This window comes from Geotrypetes seraphini, chromosome 10, assembly GCF_902459505.1.
Source record: "Geotrypetes seraphini chromosome 10, aGeoSer1.1, whole genome shotgun sequence".
In the NCBI taxonomy this organism is placed as follows: domain Eukaryota; kingdom Metazoa; phylum Chordata; class Amphibia; order Gymnophiona; family Dermophiidae; genus Geotrypetes; species Geotrypetes seraphini.
The window spans coordinates 100,729,013-100,747,359 of NC_047093.1; the positions used below are offsets into that span (position 1 = coordinate 100,729,013).

Below are 18,347 nucleotides of genomic sequence, written 5' to 3' on the forward strand. Positions count from 1 at the left end.
TTAGGATATACGTATCTTATCTCTATCTCTATCTTTCCTATCTTCAGTGGGGTTCCTTTCTTTTATAAATTGTTGCATTATGAACATAATTCATTCTGAGATGTCAAGACAACATATATTAGGAGAGGTATTGTGAATACTGATATTTCAGAATAATAAAGGAAAGTATGTCTTTCTAGGCAAAATATAAAAATAACATGACATTTTCATTATTTTTATTCTGGCTATATGTGAGCCTTTCCTAACTTTTGGATAGCATACAGTTTTTACTTCATGACTATTTTTATATTGAGAAAGACAGCTTTTTATATTTCATGAGCATTCCATTTCTCTTCATTGCTTTACATAGACTAGGGCCTTGAGCATGCTAAAGTGGTTCATTTGTTGGACCGATGTGTGAGCAGTGGGGGTAATAATAATAAAAAAAAAGTCTAAAAAGTGTCCTAAATGGCTACTTAGACGATCAAAAAGCCTGATCGTCTAAGTACCCATAACCAAAGCTGTTTTTTAGACGTATCTAAAAACAGCTTAGGCTTTTCCCCTGCCACTAAACGCACAGAGAGAAAAGAGGTGTGTTTAGAGGAGGGGAAAGGGCGGGCAGTGGGCGGGAGGTGGGCCGACCTACACCTAGGCATACAACAGGTATAACCAAAACATTTACAGGTTGCCTAGTCGGCACTTAGACCTTTTTGACTTAGACGTAGTCAAACCAGGTCTAAGTGCCAAAAAAGGGGCCGCTGAGCTGATGGCCACTGGCGCCATCAGTTCAGCGGCCCGCCATCCTACCCACCGCAAGCATCGCGGCAGGAGAGATGCCTCATCTCCCCTATCGCGATGCCATCACTCCTCTACCCGAACTGCCGTGACCCGCGGCAGGAGAGATGCCCTATCTCTCCTGCCGCAGGTCGCGGCAGTTCCGGTAGAGGAGTGATGGTATCGCGGTAGGGGAGATGAGGCATCTCTCCTGCCACGATCCATCACACCCCCCCTCGCAATTAACATCGGGCCAGGAGAGAGCCCAAGCTCTCCTGGCCCGCGGCAACCCCCGAATTGAGTAGGCCAGGAGGGAGCCCAAGCCCTCCTGGCCCCGGAGACACCCCCCCCCCCGCCGCTACTTGAATGGGCCAGGAGGGAGCCCAAACCCTCCTGGCCCCCGCGACCCCCCCCCCGTCGCTACTCGTTCGGGCCAGGAGAGAGCCCAAGCCCTCTTGGCCCTGGTGACCCCCCCGCCGCAACTCATTCGGGCCAGGAGGGAGCCCAAACCCTCCTGGCCCTGGCGACCCCCCTACCCCCACCCCACACTACATTATGGGCAGGAGGGATCCCAGGCCCTCCTGCCCTCGACGCAACCCCCCCTCCCCCCAACGACCGCCCCCCAGAAGCCCGATTGCCCCCCCAGCTGACCTGCAAACCCCGGCCGACCCCACGATCCCCCCACCCCCACCCCCCTTCCCCGTACCTTGTTTCAGGTGGCCGGACAGATGGGTGCCAAACCCGCCTGTCCGGCAGGCAGCCAACGGCAAAATGGGGCCGGATTGGCCCAGCTGTCCCAAAGCCTCGCCCACAGGTGGGGGCCTAAGGCACCTGGGCCAATCAGAATAGGAAGGAGGGTTGTGTCGAGGGCAGGAGGGCCTTGGATCCCTCCTGCCCGTAATGTAGTGCGGGGTGGGGGTAGGGGGTCGCCGGCGCCAGGAGGGTTTGGGCTCCCTCCTGGCCCGAACGAGTAGCGGTGGGGGGGTCGCCAGAGCTAGGAGGGCTTGGGCTCCCTCCTGGCCCGAACGAGTAGTGGCGAGGGGGTCGCGGGGGCCAGGAGGGTTTGGGCTCCCTCCTGGCCCATTCAAGTAGCGGCGGGGGGGGGGAGTCGCCGGGGTCAGTAGGGCTTGGGCTCCCTCCTGGCCCGATGTTAATCGGCGGGGCAAGAGGGCTTGGGCTCCCTCTTGCCCTGATATGTCGGGGGTGCCGCAGTTGGCCGGGGCAAGAGGGCTTGAGCTCCCTCTTGCCCCGATGTTGTCGGGGGGGGGGGGGGGGTCGCGGTTCAACATGGCAGGAGGGCTTGGGCACCCTCCTGCCTGGATCGTTGTGTGTGTGTGTGTGGAGGGGTTCTGTAACCGGTGTTGTTTTTGACAGACACCGGTTACAGAATCCAGCTTTTAGGCGAAGGACTGGCTCCTCGTTCGCCTAAAAGCCCTTCTGTTGGACATTTGTGGCTTAGGCGTTTTTTTGTTTCATTATGGCTGAAAAGTGTAAACGTGGTGTGGGTGTACTTTTAGACGTAGTGGTGATTGGACGTTTAGGCAGAGGAAGGCCATAATCAAAACAAGGACATTTGGTATGGTTATGGACACTTTCCCTGTTTCTGCGTTGAACATTTAAGGACTTAGGCCAAAAGGGGACATAGACACTTTTTTTGATTATGCCCCTCAGTGTCTTTAGTTTGCCCTTGGTTCAAATTGACAAGGCAATACGAGCAAAGACAGTGTGCTTTTTCTCCCTAGTTCTATGTGTTGCTGATAGAAGAATATCTTTCCATATACGGAAAGATACCAAAAGTGTGAGCATGTTAGAAAGGGGTTAATGGATTTTCTGGAATAAAGTACAACAAAGCTAGAAAAAGCATTAGCAAGGCCTAGTGGCTAAAGTAGTGTGCTGCAAACCAGAGAATACTAGGGTTCAAATCCCACTTTAGCTCCTTGTGACCTTGGAAAGCCACTTAACGTTCCATTGCCTTATGTGCAAACTTTGATTGTAAACTAAACTAAACCTTAAGTTTGTATACCGCATCATCTCCATAAAGATAGAGCTCTGCACGGTTTACAGGTAATTCAATAAATGAGGGAAGGACATAATAAGAAATTAGAGGTTATGAAGAGGATAGCTAGCTTTACATTTTAAATAGATAGTTTTATGTTTTGAAGAAAAGCCAGGTTTTCAGATGCTTTCGGAATAATTGGAATGAGCCTAGGTTTCGCAGTGGGGCAGGGAGGTTTGAAGAAAAGGGATTTCCCTAATTTACCTACATACATGACGCCTTTTGTAAGCCCTGCAGGGTCAGGAAAAACCTGAATGTAACTTGCTTGAGTTACTAACTGGAAAGATAAGTATGTTAAGTCCTAACAATAATCTTCCCACTATACAATTAGAATCACAGCTTTTTGGTTTTATTTTTTTCTTACACTTTTGATTTTTATTCACTGAACTCAAAGAATGACTTTTAACTTTAGATTTTTGTAAGCCCTGAATTTGCATGAATCAGTCTCTTTGAGTTATCCATCCAGAATGTAATGCCATTTCTGTCTGAGTCTATCCTTTAATCTAAAAACATCAGATGGTCAATGGCCATGAACTCTGGAGCAAATTGAGACTGAAAGAGAAGAGCAAGCAATACTCCTACCTCTTGATTGGGCTGGTTAAATAATGACTCAGATATGTCATGCCCACAGGATTGTGCACCTCTGGTAACAAGTAGAGATCAGAGCTAGTTCATTTTTGAATACAGAAGGAAAAAGGTTACCTTCATATTCTCTCCAAGAGCAAAAGACATTTTTGCAGTCTAGGAATCATGAAGTTACAGTGTGCTCTTTTTCTTGTAATAATCCTGAAATCATGTTGTGGGAATCCCGTACAAGTGCAGGAGGACATTCAAGTTCAAGAGAACTTTGACCTTTCCCAGGTAATAAACATTCAGATTTTCAAACTTTATAAAAATTAATCAAAGTCCTTATCAAAATCTGATGGGTTGCCAAGATTCTGACAGGCTGGCAACCTTGTGCAATCGCATTGCCTTAGCACAGTCAAGCTGATCACTAATCCTGTGACATCTCAGAAGTTAAAAGGAGTGAAGCCTTTGGCTTGGTGAGCAGCCCTCTTCCTTCTGAGCCAGTTTTGAACCAATAGGCAGGGGGGATCACATTTGCTCACATTGAGGAGAAGTATTGGCTCTTCAGTAGCATGGTCCACTGGCTTTTGAACCGCTGCTGGAGTAGAGGGAGCCATCACAATGTTCCCTTACTTTTTGCTGGGCCAGTGCTGTTCATCATTTATATAAATGATCTGAAAAGGGGAACAATGAGTGAGGTGATCAAATCTGCAGATGACACAAAATAATTCAAAGTTAGTAAAATACAACCAGAATGTGAGTAGGATATTATTAGACTGAGGGAATGGGCATCTAAATGGTAAATGAGATTTAATATGGTAACTGCAAAATGATGCACTTAGAGGGGCAACTCTTTTTGTCTACCCTAGCCAAGATCATTTTCAAGCACCATTCTGTCCTCATGTGTAACTTTCTTTAACCCCCACCCCCTTTTTACAAAAGTGTAGCGCGATTTATAGTATTCTATGAGCATCGGAGCTGTTACTGCTGGGGGCTGGCGCTAAAAATCATGCTACGCTTTTGTAAAAGGGGGTAAATTAGTTCCCTTATTTTTGTTCCTTTATCGTATCTATCTACATTTCATCTTTGCTTACACCCTATGCTGTCTATTAAAATGTTTTATTGTATATTATGTTGGCATTGCAATGTAGTTTACTATGCCATACCTTGCATTATTTGAATATTTTTATTGCTTATGCTTGACTTATTTTTGCTGTACACTGTCTTCAGTGAATTCTTTCATAAGTAATAAATACATCTTGCTTGGTTGGCTGGGGTGGGTTGGAAGATGGGTGAGAATGGGGGCTTTGGCAGACTGAAAAAGTTTGGTAAAATTCTTTTAATGATTAGAGATTGCATTTGATTATATTTGTTGATGCAGAAGGAGTGGGGGCAGAGAGGAGGGCACGGGTGGGGGGTTGGCGTAGGACTGGGAGCGGAGAGGAGGGCATGGGGGGGGGCACCGCCACCACCTCTTATCCTCGTTATGCCACTGTACCCAAGCATTCTTTTTAGCATTTGCTGTCACCTTTTCTACCTGTTTGGGTAATAGGTCCATTGGTGAAATGTATCCTGTTCTATGTGATTGTTCATTCCGCTTTGAATTTCAATAAAGCGCTCTAAAAATTAAAAAATAAAATCCTAATGATAGTTACACTATTAGGATGTACCCATCAGCAAAGGAGACTTGAAATCCATGTGGGAAACATATTGACATCCTCAGCTCAGTGTTTGGAAGAGGTCATAAAAACAAATGGAATCGGGGATTATTCAGAAGGGAATGGAGAATAAAACAGGGAATATAATAAAGTCTCTTATCAAGTCATGATAAGACTTGGTGCAACCTCACCTTGCGTATTGCATTTAATTCTGGTTGCTATGTAAAAAAAAAAAAAAAAAAAAAAAGATACAGTAGAATTAGAAAAAGTTCAAAGAAAAGCAACCAAAATGATTAAGGGGATGGAACTCCTCTCATATGAAGAAAGGTTAAAGAAGTTAGGGTTCTTCGGTTTGGAAAGAGATGGCTGAGGGGAGATATGATTGAGGTCTACAAAATCCTGAGTGGTGTAGAATAGGAAGAAGTGAATCAAGTTTAAACTCTTTCAAAAATTACAAAGACTAGGAGGACACTTGATGAAGTTACATGGAAATAATGTACCTTTAAAATAAATAGAAGGACATTTTTTTACTCAAAGAATAGTTAAGCTCTTGAACTTGTTACTGGATGATGTGGTAACAGCGGTTAGCATAGCTGGTTTAGACAAGTTCCTGGAGGAAAATTTCATAGTCTGCTATTGAGACAGACATGGCAAAGCCATTCTTGCCCTGGGATTGTTAATATGGAATTTTGCTACTATTTGGGTTTCTGCCAGGTATTTGTGACCTGGATTGGTCACTGTGGAAACAGTGGAAACTAGTCTAGATGGACAATTGATCTGACCCAGTATGGCTATTCCTATGTTCTTATGCTAACCACACCTTGAGTGCTGTGGGTTGTTCTGCTCACCACATTTTAGAAAAGAGACAGTTACAGGGAAAAGTACTGAAATGAAAAAGAGGGTGGAAGAACTCTCTTATGAGCAAAGACATAGAAGAAAGAAGAGACAGCTGAAAGAGGACATAATGGAGGTTTATAAAATTATGAGCAGTACAGAGCTTATTCTATGAAATCAACAAATAGCAGATTTCAGCTAGTGACATAGCTGAATTCAATCTTAAATCTTGAAGGTCTTGAAAAGATTCTTGAGGTCAGTTCCATACAAAATTATTGCCACACAAACCTATGTCTCCACTTCATATTTCTGGGAGTGAGCAGGCAATTGAATTTTCTAGAACGATCTGCTGAGCTCTTCCAAGTGATTCGGACTGGCCACTGTCAGAAAACCGATGTTGGGCTCCATAGACTATTGCCATGAGAAAGTATGGCACTTCTTATACCTTAAGAAGGCAAAGGACAGATGCTGGGGATCGGGTGAATAATAAATTGGAAAAAGGATATTGGATGCTAGGGGAGGAAAGACCCTACCCCCCACCCAAGCCTCTGCCACTCACATGCAAAACTTATGTGCCGTAAACAAACCACACCCAAACACATCCCATGAAAACTTAGAGGAAATATTGGTGAGCATCCATTTCTTTTAAATGGCTAATAAAAAGCTATATATAGAACTTATCCCCTCCCCTTTTTACTAAACCACGATACCAGTTATGAGCGCAGGGAGCCATGCTGAATGCTCTGCGCTGTTCCCGATGCTCTTGAAGTTCCTATAAGTGTTGGGAGCAGCATGGAGCATTCAGTGAAGCACCCTGTGCTAATAACCACTATCATGATTTAGTAAAAAGGGAGGGGGGTTTGGGGTTTAGAAAGTTAAATACATAAGAACATAAGGGACCGATATTCAGCCCATGGGATGTAGCTCAGTTAATTCCCACAGCTGGCACTGAATCCAAATATTCATTACTGGACCGTTTCCAGTGACTAGCATTGAATATCTGGGGGGGTTTTGGCAAGTGTTAACTGGCTACATTAATATTCAGTTCTGGCTAGTTAAGTTAATAGCGGCCAAAGACCGACCTACTGTATACATGGCCTGATTGGTCCGCTATACTTCAAGTTTTGTTTATATTTGATATACCGTTTATCAGACGGGTATCTAAACAGTTTACAATAAAATGAGAAATTAAAAATAAAATGTCAAAATAAAATAAATATTATATCCTAAGTTAAAGTACGGGGGCATAATAACACTGACATACATGAAATGAGGGGGAAATAGGGACAGGTAAGATTGTAAATACATTGAGATAAAAATAAAAATAAAGGGAGGAAAATGGAAAAGGGAAATGCATTAGGGTAGGACGCGCTTCAAAAGAAGCATTTTGATTTTCCAAGATACTTCAGGGAGTAGAAGTGAATTATAGAATAGAGCTGAGATTAAAGATTATAAGCATCTTTGAAAAGGAATGTCTTGAGTTTAGTTTTAAATTTTTCTAGAGAGTTTTCTAGTTGGAGATCCAGTGGAAGGGTGTTCCACAAAGAGGGTGTAGTGACTGAAAAAATGGATTTGTGAGCGGTGTCATAGAAAAGTTCCTATATTGATGGAATATTAAGTAGGTTTTGGTTGTTAGATCGGAGAGCCCTAGAGGATGAATATGGGATCAGAAGTTTGTCAATGAAGGCCGGTTGGTTGGAGATTTTTGTTTTGAAGGTAAGAAGGAGAATTTTATAGGTGATACGGTGAATGATGGGTAGCCAGTGTGCTTTATGGAGGGGGGGGGGTAACATGATCATATTTTTTTGCATGATAGATTAATTTGACAGCAGTATTTTGCAGTAGTTGTAAACGATGGATTTCTTCCTGGGTTATGCCCCGATATAGGGCGTTACAGTAATCAATATTTGAAATTACAAGGGAATGAATCAAGATGTTGATAGAAGGGGGATCAAGAAGAGAAGAGATGGAGCGGATGAGTCTTAGCTTATGAAAACATTTCAGTGTGACTACACTATTTGTTGATGGAAGGTAAGGTCTTTATCAAGGATAATCCCAAGAAGTTTAACTTTGCGGTCAATTTGAATTGGAGAGGAGTCAATACAAACGGGTGCACCAGTAGTTTTGGAGATGTTCAATGAAAGTTTGTTATGCAGGAGCTAGGAGCTGATTTTATTGAGTTTGTAATTGATTTCAATTATTTCATCAGGTGACGTAGAATTTAGGGGGTGAAGCAGTTGGATGTCATCGTCTAGTCAGTGTTCAATATTGGAGGTCATCACACAATATGGCTGGCTAGGTTTTAGCCACTAATCATGAATATTCAGTGGAGATAGCTAGCTATCTCCTGCTGAATATTAGTGGTTAGTCAGCCAAATGCTATTTAACCAGCTAGGAACTGTTCCTGGCCAGTTAAATAGCACTGGATACTGGGTGGACAAGCACTTCTATACTGAGACAGACTGAAGGTCCATCAAGCCCAGTATTTTGTTTCCAACAGTGGCTAATCCAGGGTACAAGCACCTGGCAAGATGCTGCTTATCCTAGGAATAAGTAGTGGATTTTCCAAAGTCCATCTTAATAATGGCTAATGGACTTTTCTTGTGGGAACGTGTCCAAACCCCCTTTTTTTTTTTTTTTTTAAACCCTGCTAAGCTAACTGCTTTTACCTCATTCTCTGACAACACATTCCAGAGTTTAATTATACATTAAGTGAAGAAATATTTTCTCCGATTTGTTTTAAATTTCTACTTAATAGCTTTATTGTATATCTCCTAGTTCTAGTATTTTTGGAATGAGTAGAAAAGTGATTCATATTTACCTATTCCACTCCATTAAGTGCTTTAAAGACCTCTATCATATTTCCCCTCAGACATTTCTTCTTCAAGCTGAAGAACTCCAGCTGCTTTAGGCTTCCCTAAAAGGGAAGTTGTCCTACCTCTTTATAATTTCTGTTGCCCTTCTCTGTACCTTTTCTAATTTCACTATATATTTTTTTGAGATGTAGTGACCAAATTTGCACACAATATTTGAGGTGCAGCCACACCATAGAAATGTGTACATAATGAAATATACAATAATGCCTTTTAGTGATTAAATAGATTTTGCATAAGACTAACTAATGAAGAGAGAGAGTAGCTTTCAAAAGCAGCCAAGAAATGGATTTTATTGGGATGTTAAGACACTTCTTGTTTCCCATTTTGATCTTGAATGGGGTAATTAATATGAAGAGGTGTGATTTTCTATTCAAATGCGGAGTGAATTTGCTAAAGAGGACTCTTTTATCATAGATATATGGGAAATGGTATGACATTGCTGTCGGTTCAACCTGCAAATGGTTGAAGCAATTCAAGGATAAATTCAACATGGGAACACTGGTGCTTGGAGTGGGGGAAACGAGTGACACCATCAGCACCACCAGCACCAGACTCAAGTGAGTACTTAGCACAAAACAAAGATAGTCATGGCACTTGCTAGATGAAATGGTGCCCAGGCAAATGTTACTTTTGACTTGCATGCTTATAGATTGCCAGACTGGTGTGACACCCCCTGGGCTTGGTGCCCAGGATGATCAGTCCTGATTGCCCATCTCTTGTGACAACCATGAATATTGGAAAACTGTTTTCATGCAGCTATAGTACATGGTGACCTCTTGGGTCCAGGACTTATTGTCTGTCTGTATGCTCTCCTTTGTATGGATGCTTCCTTTAAAGAAGCGTGATATTTATTCATTAGCACTCGGGTATTCATATGGTTTGTATAAGCCATTTTAGCATTCATTTTGAGGATTTTATTATTTTTACTTGCAAATAATGATCTCCTGAAGAAGCTCAGGCCCCGTTGAGATCAGCGATCAGAAATTTATTGATCTGATTTCAAGATTATAAGTGTGGAGGGGCATAATCAAAAGGAACGTCTAAGTCCGTTTTCATCCAAGTCGCAAGTCGCCCAAAGTAAAAAATAGCTTAGGACACATTTTCGAAAAATACGTCCAAATTTTTTTTCATTTCGAAAATCGTCTAACTATACGTCCTGCTGATCTGATCGTCTAAGCTACTAAATCGTCCATCTGTATACCAAATTTTCAGCCAACTTTTCGTCCAAGTCAAAAACGTCTAGAACAAGCCCTGTTGGACGTGGGAGGGGTCTGCAAAGTGATGGACTGAACTCCCAGACATGGCACCTAAATAGTGGGGTACATTACAGGTCACTGTTGTGAACTTCACAAAAAGGGTGCCATGTCTTCATCTCACTACAGCTCCCTTAAAGGGCATGGTGAGCTCCCCCAAACCACCTCCAGAATCTCCTAGATCCATTTATCTACCACCCCAATAGCCCTTATGGCTGCAGGAGTCTCTTATATGCTAGTAAAAAAGGGTTTTGAAGGCGTATAGGGGAATGCACATGTTTCAATATCAGTGCAGTGATTACAGGGGCTTATGGGCATGGGTCCAGCTCTCTATGGGTCCCTAACCCACCCCAAGACGGTTTAAGACACCTTTGTGCAGCACGACTAGGCTTTCCTATGCCAGATTGCCAGGTGATGATGTTCTGGAGGCACAATTTTCAAGTTATGGTTAATATTTTTATGGGGGTGGGTGGGGTGTGTCGGTGATCTGTATTATGTATTAGTGTGTGGGGTCTGTATTATGTGTTTGCAGTGCTTATTTGGCCACTTTAGGTGGGTTTTTGTGACTTAGACCATGTTCCGTCGATCCTGTGCTGTATAACTTTCGGTTATACATGCAGTACGACTAAGCCTAAGCCTGCCCACGTCCCGCCCAAATCCCACCCTCGTCACTCTTCCTGACACGTCCCGTTTAGCTATGGTCGTTCAGTGGCACTAAGGAGGCCTAGGTCGTTTATAAATACATCCAAAACCCGGTTTGATTATCGGCACTTGGACGTTTTTGACTGATGATCGTCCAGGTGCCGACTTAGGCCGGTTTTTGGACGTTTTTCTATTTCGATTATGAGCCCCTAAGTCTTCACTTTATTCTTATGCATATTTATATCTTTTTGCATGTTTAAGCTGTTGGAGGAGGTGGTGGACCGATGATTGCAAAGACAAACCCCTTGAATAGAGCAGCATTTACTGTCCAATTGTGAACAGAGAAAGGGTGTCCGAGATCGTTCCACCTTTGCCCAAGATTTTCACTTTTGATTTAAGTGATTTATGTGAAATTTTCATGCCAACTTAGATTATGATATTTAATGAGTAATAACTTTTTAGACATACAGTCAAACCTCAGTTTGCGAGTAACATGGTTAGCAAGTATTTTGCAAGATGAGCAAAACACTCCAGCAAACTTTGACTTGCAAGACGAGCGCCATCCCAATAAACTTGTCCTCCAAACCACCATTGCAAGTGCTACCAGAACAGCTTCTCTGAGAGAAGAGTTAAAAGAAGCATGTGCCGAATTCCCAACGTGGTCAACTCGTAACCAAGGAAACCCTGGAAGATAATTTATCCGCAAAAGAAAAATCACATACGTGCTTTCCCATTACCCTCCCTTCGAAGCCTGCCTTCAAATTCTCACACCCTTCTTTTTGGCAGCCTCTGATTGGTGGAGAGCGAGAGCCAGCATCCGTCCCCAGAAGTTGGCACGGGTTGAAAGTGGCACTCAAAGTTAAGCGGGAGAAACGAGGAGAAATCAGCTCAGGGATCCGGGGAGGGGGCGCTGGACCAACCTACCTTCAAGCTAGTAGAAGACCGACTGGGGCCGGCTTGTTGTTCCCCAGCCGTTGGTGGTGGATGGATCCTGCGCTGAAGGAGAGGGAACGCAGGCCTGAGACAGCGTGCGAGAGAATGACTAATAAAGAAAGTAAGCACACAAGGCGATCTGCGCTGCTTCCGCGGGCTGGGGTGTGAAGTTGGGCGTACCCAGGACGTGCCATTAAAGCAAGAGTGAGAACAAAAGGGGTTACTGTGCATTTTTGGGTTGTGAAACGAATCGTCTGAGTTTCTATTATCTCCTATGGGGAAAGTTGCTTTGATATACGAATGCTTTGGATTACGAGCATGCTTCTAGAACAAATTATGTTCATAAACCAAGGTACCACTGTATTTGAAAATAATTTATAATATTTTGTTAAGAATTATACTATATACCCGCTCCACTTTTGAGCTTATGCACTAAGCCATAGATTCTATAAAAGTCATGCAAATTTCCAAATAAAAAATTGTGTGATATCCTGAGATACTTCCACAATTAAACTGGCAGCAATTTGGATTAGTGCATGCCTAAATAATGCACCGAGATTTACACCAGGTTTCTGTTGATGTAAATCCTTGCACCCAAAGTTTGGTGTGGAAATTGCCTCTAAGCACAATTCTAAATGGCACCTGACTTACAGCAGTATTCTTCAACCACCAGGCCATGGACTGGTGCCAGTCCACAGAAATTTACTGCCGGTCCACAGGACCAGCACATGCATCAGGCCCAAAACAGTGTTCTTCAACTGCCGGTCCACGGTGCGATCGAAGCGGCGTTATCTTAGAGCCAGCTCCCTCTTCCTAACTGATTCAGTGCACAAAGCAACGTCAGAGGGAAGGCTTCCAGATGAAGCACGGGACGTGCAAGGTGCAATTAGTACTATTATGGGGGCGGGATCTGGGGTGGAGATTGGGTAGAGATGGGCGGGTCTGGCCCATGACTTAGCCCAGTGTTCTTCAACCGCCGGTCCACAGAATAATTCTTTTATTTCTGCCGGTCCATAGGTGTAAAAAGGTTGAAAAACACTGACTTAGAGTACCATTTACCAGCCAACATCACCAGCCAAGCTCCTCCCATAAAAGGGGAGGAGCCAGCGACGGAGAACTCACTTCACTAGGCCAGCCAGGGAGTGCAGGGCGAGCTGAGCCTAGCAGAGCACGTGGCAGCGTGCAGCGACCTGCTTGAGCTAGCAGGGAGGAGGAGAGAGGCATCGGAGAGAGAAGTTGCAGGGGCGAGTTCGGGGAGAGGATAGCAGAGCGGAGGAGGCAGTGAAAGCTCCGCCTACACCCCCCGACATCACCAGCCAAGCTCCGCCCATAAAAGGGGAGGAGCCAATGGCGCACAGCCGTTCGGCGCACGGCGAAGGCGGGCGGCAAAGGCGCTCGCCTTAGCGAGAGCGCCTTTGTGAAGGGCCTTGCGAAGGGCCTCAAGGGAGGGCTCCGGACAACCACCAAGGGAAAGAACTCCACACATACCAGGCACATAAAACTAGCTACTTAACATTTAGACTATCTTTTCCACTCAACTCTCATACCCTTCTATCTTTTCTATTCAACTCTCTTACCCTTCTAGCTAGTAAACAAGCAGACAATCCTCTCATACCAGACATCAGGCAGACCCTACCAGTCTCTCTATCCCTCCCACTCTCAAACTACCCCTTTCACTCTCACTCTCACACTTTCAAACTATCTAAAAAAAAAAAAAAAAAAATTTTTCTTAGAAATGGCAGGAAGAACGAGGAATGCGAAGACTACAATCAAGACCGGCAGCCCAGTCACAGAAGGGATCCAGGGGATGGCCTCGGTCCACGTGCAGACAGAGGGAGAACCAGGACAGAGGGCAGAGGTCTCTGCACAGACCGAGGCCCTCCCCATCCCCATCCCCAAGCAGACAACTACAGCCTCCACACAGACGGACGAGACAGACCAGCTAGACGGAGACATCCTGCGTGAGCTGACGAGCCTAAGAGAGGAGGTGAAGCGCTTGAGGAGCATCAGGGAGGACGAGGCCTTCAACGACGAGGTCATCCAGGAGCTGTCCCAGATCACCGAGCAGGAGCCAGGCAAGATCATCCTCGAGACGTCCAAACTGACCAAACCTACAACTTTGGCACCAACGACTGGGGTGCAGGAGGAGGATGGGGATGCTGACTCCTGGCATCTGGTAACCTCTCCACGAGAAAACATGGAAGACCTTCTTCTTTTTCTTCCTTTTCTTCTCCTGTCTCCTTCTCTTGCACACAGGGCAGCCCTACATCGACCCCACTAATAATCTTGAGGAACAGATTCCAGATACTACAGGAAGGACCCGCGAGTGAGGCACAGGAGGTCAACATTCAGACAGTCCCAGTTCCAGAGACAACTGATCAGCTCCCCTCAAAGAAGCGTAGAGTAGTGGTCATTGGGGACTCCCTGCTGAGGGGCACCGAGGGACCAATCTGCAATCTGCAGTCGAGAGAGGTTTGCTGCCTGCCAGGGGCCAGGATCCGGGACGTGACCGCCTGCCTAGACCGACTCATCAGGCCCGAGGACTACTTCCCCATGCTCCTTATTCACGTGGGTACGAACGACACTGCCAGGAACACCCCAGAGAACATACCTAAGGACTTTGGAGCCCTGGGTGAGAGGCTGAGGCAGATGGGAGCGCAGGTGGTCTTCTCCTCGATCCTCCCTGTAAGAGACAAGGGAAGAGCCAGGGAGGAGCGTATCCAGAGGACGAACCAGTGGCTACATGAATGGTGCAGGGACATGAACTTCGGCTTCCTGGACCATGGAGAGGCACTAAAGGGACTGCAGGGACCAGATGGACTCCACCTGACAAGGAGAGGCAAGAACGCCTTCGGACATTGACTAGCTCACCTCCTCCGAAGGGCTTTAAACTAGGTAAATTGGGGGAGAGTACCCACTCATGTACTAGCGCAGTAAGTAATTTTCCAAGAGAGGTGAATCGACACTCCATTTCTGAAACCGAGGTAAGTTCACACAGTAAAAACAATCATACAAAAGCCACTCAAACTCAGGCGGGAAATTCTACACAGGGTCTTAGCAAACATAAAGTAAGGAGGGCTATGTATGTTAATGCACACAGCTTAGGCAATAAAATTCTAGAATTAGAGACAGAGATAACGAACGCCGACCTCGATGTAATAGCGATATCTGAGACTTGGTTCACAGATTCACATGGGTGGGACATGGCTATACCAGGATACAACTTACTTTGTCGGGACAGAGAGGGAAGGATAGGGGGTGGGGTAGCACTATACACTAGAGATAACATCAAAGTCACCAGAATCACAGATGTCAACTACACCGGGGAATCACTCTGGGTGAACCTGGCCAGAGGAAACGAAAAATGCTTGTATCTGGGTGTAGTATACAGGCCCCCAAAACAGCAGGAAGTCAGGGATATGGAACTAATCAAAGACATTGAGAACATCACTTTACGCGGGGACATGGTTCTGCTAGGGGACTTCAATATGCCCGATGCTGATTGGAAGACACTTTCCGCTACTATCAGCGGCAGCAGAAGGCTTTTAACCTCCATAAAAGGGGTGCGACTCAAACAAATGGTGCTGGAGCCCACCAGAGATCAGGCGACACTGGACCTGATACTCACCAACGGAGAAAGCGTTTCAGAAGTTTCGGTAGGCGATACACTAGCCTCCAGCGACCACAAAATGGTATGGTTCAACATCAAGATAGGCTTCACTAGATCAAACACAGCAACAAAGGTCCTTGACTTTCGGGGCACTGACTTTAAACGCATGGGAGACTTCGTCCATCAGGCGCTACAAAACCAAGCTGAAACCAATAATGTAGAGGCTATGTGGTCAATCCTGAAATGCACCTTGCATGAGGCAACAAACCGCTATATAAAAACAGTAAGCAAACGACGGAGAAAGAATAAGCCCCAGTGGTTCTCTGCAGAGATCTCGGATCTTGTCAAGGAAAAAAAAAAAACTTTTATTTCCTACAATCATACAGGAAACAGGGTGACAAAAGAAGACTATCTGACCAGGTCTAAAGCAGTCAAAGCGGCAGTCAGAGAGGCCAAGATTCAAACAGAAGAACAACTAGCAAAAAACATTAAAAAAGGGGATAAATCCTTCTTCAGATACATTAGCGACAGGAAACGAAACACAGATGGGATAGTACGTCTCAGGAAAACAGACGGGACCTATGCAGAAACAGATTCTGATAAAGCCAAACTACTAAATGAATACTTTTGCTCAGTCTTTACTTGTGAGGCACCGGGGACCGGTCCACAACTGCAGGCAAGGCAAACCTCGGAAGACCCGTTTCAAAACTTCAAGTTTACACCCAGCAGCGTCCATGGTGAACTATCAAAACTCAAGGTGAACAAAGCCATGGGACCGGACAATCTACACCCCAGGATTCTTAGGGAGTTGTGTGATGTCCTGGCGGAACCGCTATCCGTGCTGTTCAATCTTTCCCTAAGTACCGGAAAAGTCCCCATGGACTGGAAAACAGCTAATGTCATTCCATTGCACAAAAAAGGTTGCAGAACGGAGGCTGCGAATTACAGACCGGTCAGTCTCACCTCAATAGTGAGCAAACTCATGGAAAGACTTATTAAACAAGAATTAGATACGATCCTGACTGAGGAGAATCTACAGGATCCCCAGCAGCATGGATTCACAAAGGGAAGGTCCTGTCAATCCAATCTGATCAGCTTCTTTGACTGGGTTACAAGGAAACTGGATATGGGGAAGTCTCTAGACGTCGTGTACTTGGACTTCAGCAAAGCTTTTGATAGCGTCCCGCACCGCAGATTGTTGAGCAAGATGACTTCGATGGGATTGGGAGTGATATTGACGACATGGGTCAATGACTGGTTAAGCGGTAGAATCCAGAGGGTGGTGGTTAACGGTACCCCCTCCAATACATCGGAGGTGACCAGTGGAGTGCCACAGGGATCGGTCTTGGGACCGATCCTTTTCAAAATATACATAAGAGACCTGACTCAAGGGCTTCAAGGTAAAATAACACTATTCGCCGACGACGCCAAACTAGGCAACATAGTAGATAACAGCACCTTACCCGACAGTATGGAGCAGGACCTGCTCTTATTGGAACATTGGTCCTCGACTTGGCAGCTGGGCTTTAATGCCAAAAAATGTAAGGTCATGCACCTTGGCAGCAAAAACCATAGAAACATAGAAACATAGAAAGATGACGGCAGAAAAGGGCCATAGCCCATCAAGTCTGCCCACTCTATTGACCCACCCCATTAAGTCTGAATGCTAATGACCTAGTTCCTTAACTCGACCCTCGTAGGGATCCCACGTGGATGTCCCATTTATTCTTAAAGTCGAGCACGCTGGTGGCCTTGATCACCTGCACCGGAAGTCTGTTCCAGTGATCTACCACCCTTTCTGTGAAGAAATACTTCCTGGTGTCACCACTAAATTTCCCTCCTCTGAGTTTGAGCGGGTGCCCCCTTGTGACCGAGGGTCCCTTGGGAAAGAATATATCGTTTTCCACCTCGACACGACCCGTGACGTACTTAAATGTCTCAATCATGTCACCCCTTTCCCTGCGCTCCTCTAGGGTATAGAGCTGCAGTTTGCCCAGTCTTTCTTCGTATGAGAGACCCCTGAGCCCCAAGACCATCCTAGTGGCCATCCTCTGGACCGACTCAGCTCGAAGCACATCTTTCCGGTAATGCGGCCTCCAGAATTGCACACAGTATTCCAGATGGGGTCTCACCATGGTTCTATAAAGTGGCATTATGACTTCAGGTTTCCGGCTGACGAAGCTTCTATTGATACATCCCATCATTTGCCTTGCCTTTGATGAGGCCTTCTCTACATGCAGAACTTATACTCTGAATGGTGAGACCTTAGCTAGGACTAGAGCAGAACGTGATTTGGGAGTAATCATTAGTGCAGACATGAAAACTGCCAAGCAGGTGGAGAAAGCTGCATCCAAGGCTAGACAAATGGTGGGATGCATCCGTAGAGGTTTCGTCAGCTGGAGGCCCGAAGTCATAATGCCCCTGTACAGATCCATGGTGAGACCTCATCTTGAATATTGTGTTCAATTCTGGAGACCACATTATCAAAAAGATGTGCGGAGAATCGAGTCAGTTCAGCGAATTACCACCAGGATGGTCTCGGGACTCAAGAACCTCCCATATGAGGAAAGACTGAATAAACTGCAACTATACTCGCTCGAGGAACGTAGAGAGAGGGGGACATGATTGAGACTTTTAATTATATCACGGGCCGCATCGAGGTGGAAGATGATATCTTCTTTCTTAAAGGACCTTCAACAACAAGAGGTCATCCGCTGAAAATCAAAGGTGGGCAATTTCATGGTGACACCAGGAAGTATTTCTTCACCGAAAGGGTAGTCAATCATTGGAATGAACTTCCATTGCAGGTGATTAACGCCAGCAGCGTGCTCGATTTCAAAAAGAAATGGGATATGTATGTGGGATCTCTAGCCGGGTGAAGTCTGGGGGTGGGTCATTAGCGTGGGCAAACTTGATGGGCTACAGCCCTTTTCTGCCGTCATATTCTATGTTTCTATGTTTCTATTTATAGAATAGTACTCCAGGCTAATTTTTTTTTTTTTTTTGCGTGCTGTTTATGGAGCACTATTTACTGAATCCAGTCCTAACTGTCCTGGTACTATCTAGATTCACTAGGGCAATCTAGGAAGGAAACTAAGGTGGAACTGGGGAGTATCCAGTTAGTGATATGTTTGATCCATTAACCAGATTGTTATGTTAGGTGCC

At 45.2% G+C, this 18,347-nt stretch overlaps 1 protein-coding gene across 6 annotated transcripts in view; it reads left to right on the forward strand.

Annotated features, from left to right (window-relative positions):
- Positions 1 to 3,406: 3,406 nt before the first annotated feature.
- Positions 3,407 to 18,347, forward strand: part of PTGDS (prostaglandin D2 synthase) — a 148,195-nt gene continuing 133,254 nt past the window's right edge. For 3 of the 6 annotated variants that reach the window (XM_033961560.1, XM_033961562.1, XM_033961561.1), the window contains exons 1-2: positions 3,407 to 3,670; positions 9,159 to 9,301. In XM_033961560.1, the coding sequence (XP_033817451.1) occupies positions 3,560 to 3,670; positions 9,159 to 9,301 (254 nt within the window). In that variant the 5' untranslated portion in view covers positions 3,407 to 3,559. Of the gene's footprint in view, positions 3,671 to 3,794; positions 3,853 to 3,942; positions 4,133 to 9,158; positions 9,302 to 18,347 lie in introns of those variants that run through there. The other 3 variants (XM_033961565.1, XM_033961563.1, XM_033961564.1) reach the window with 3 other exon arrangements.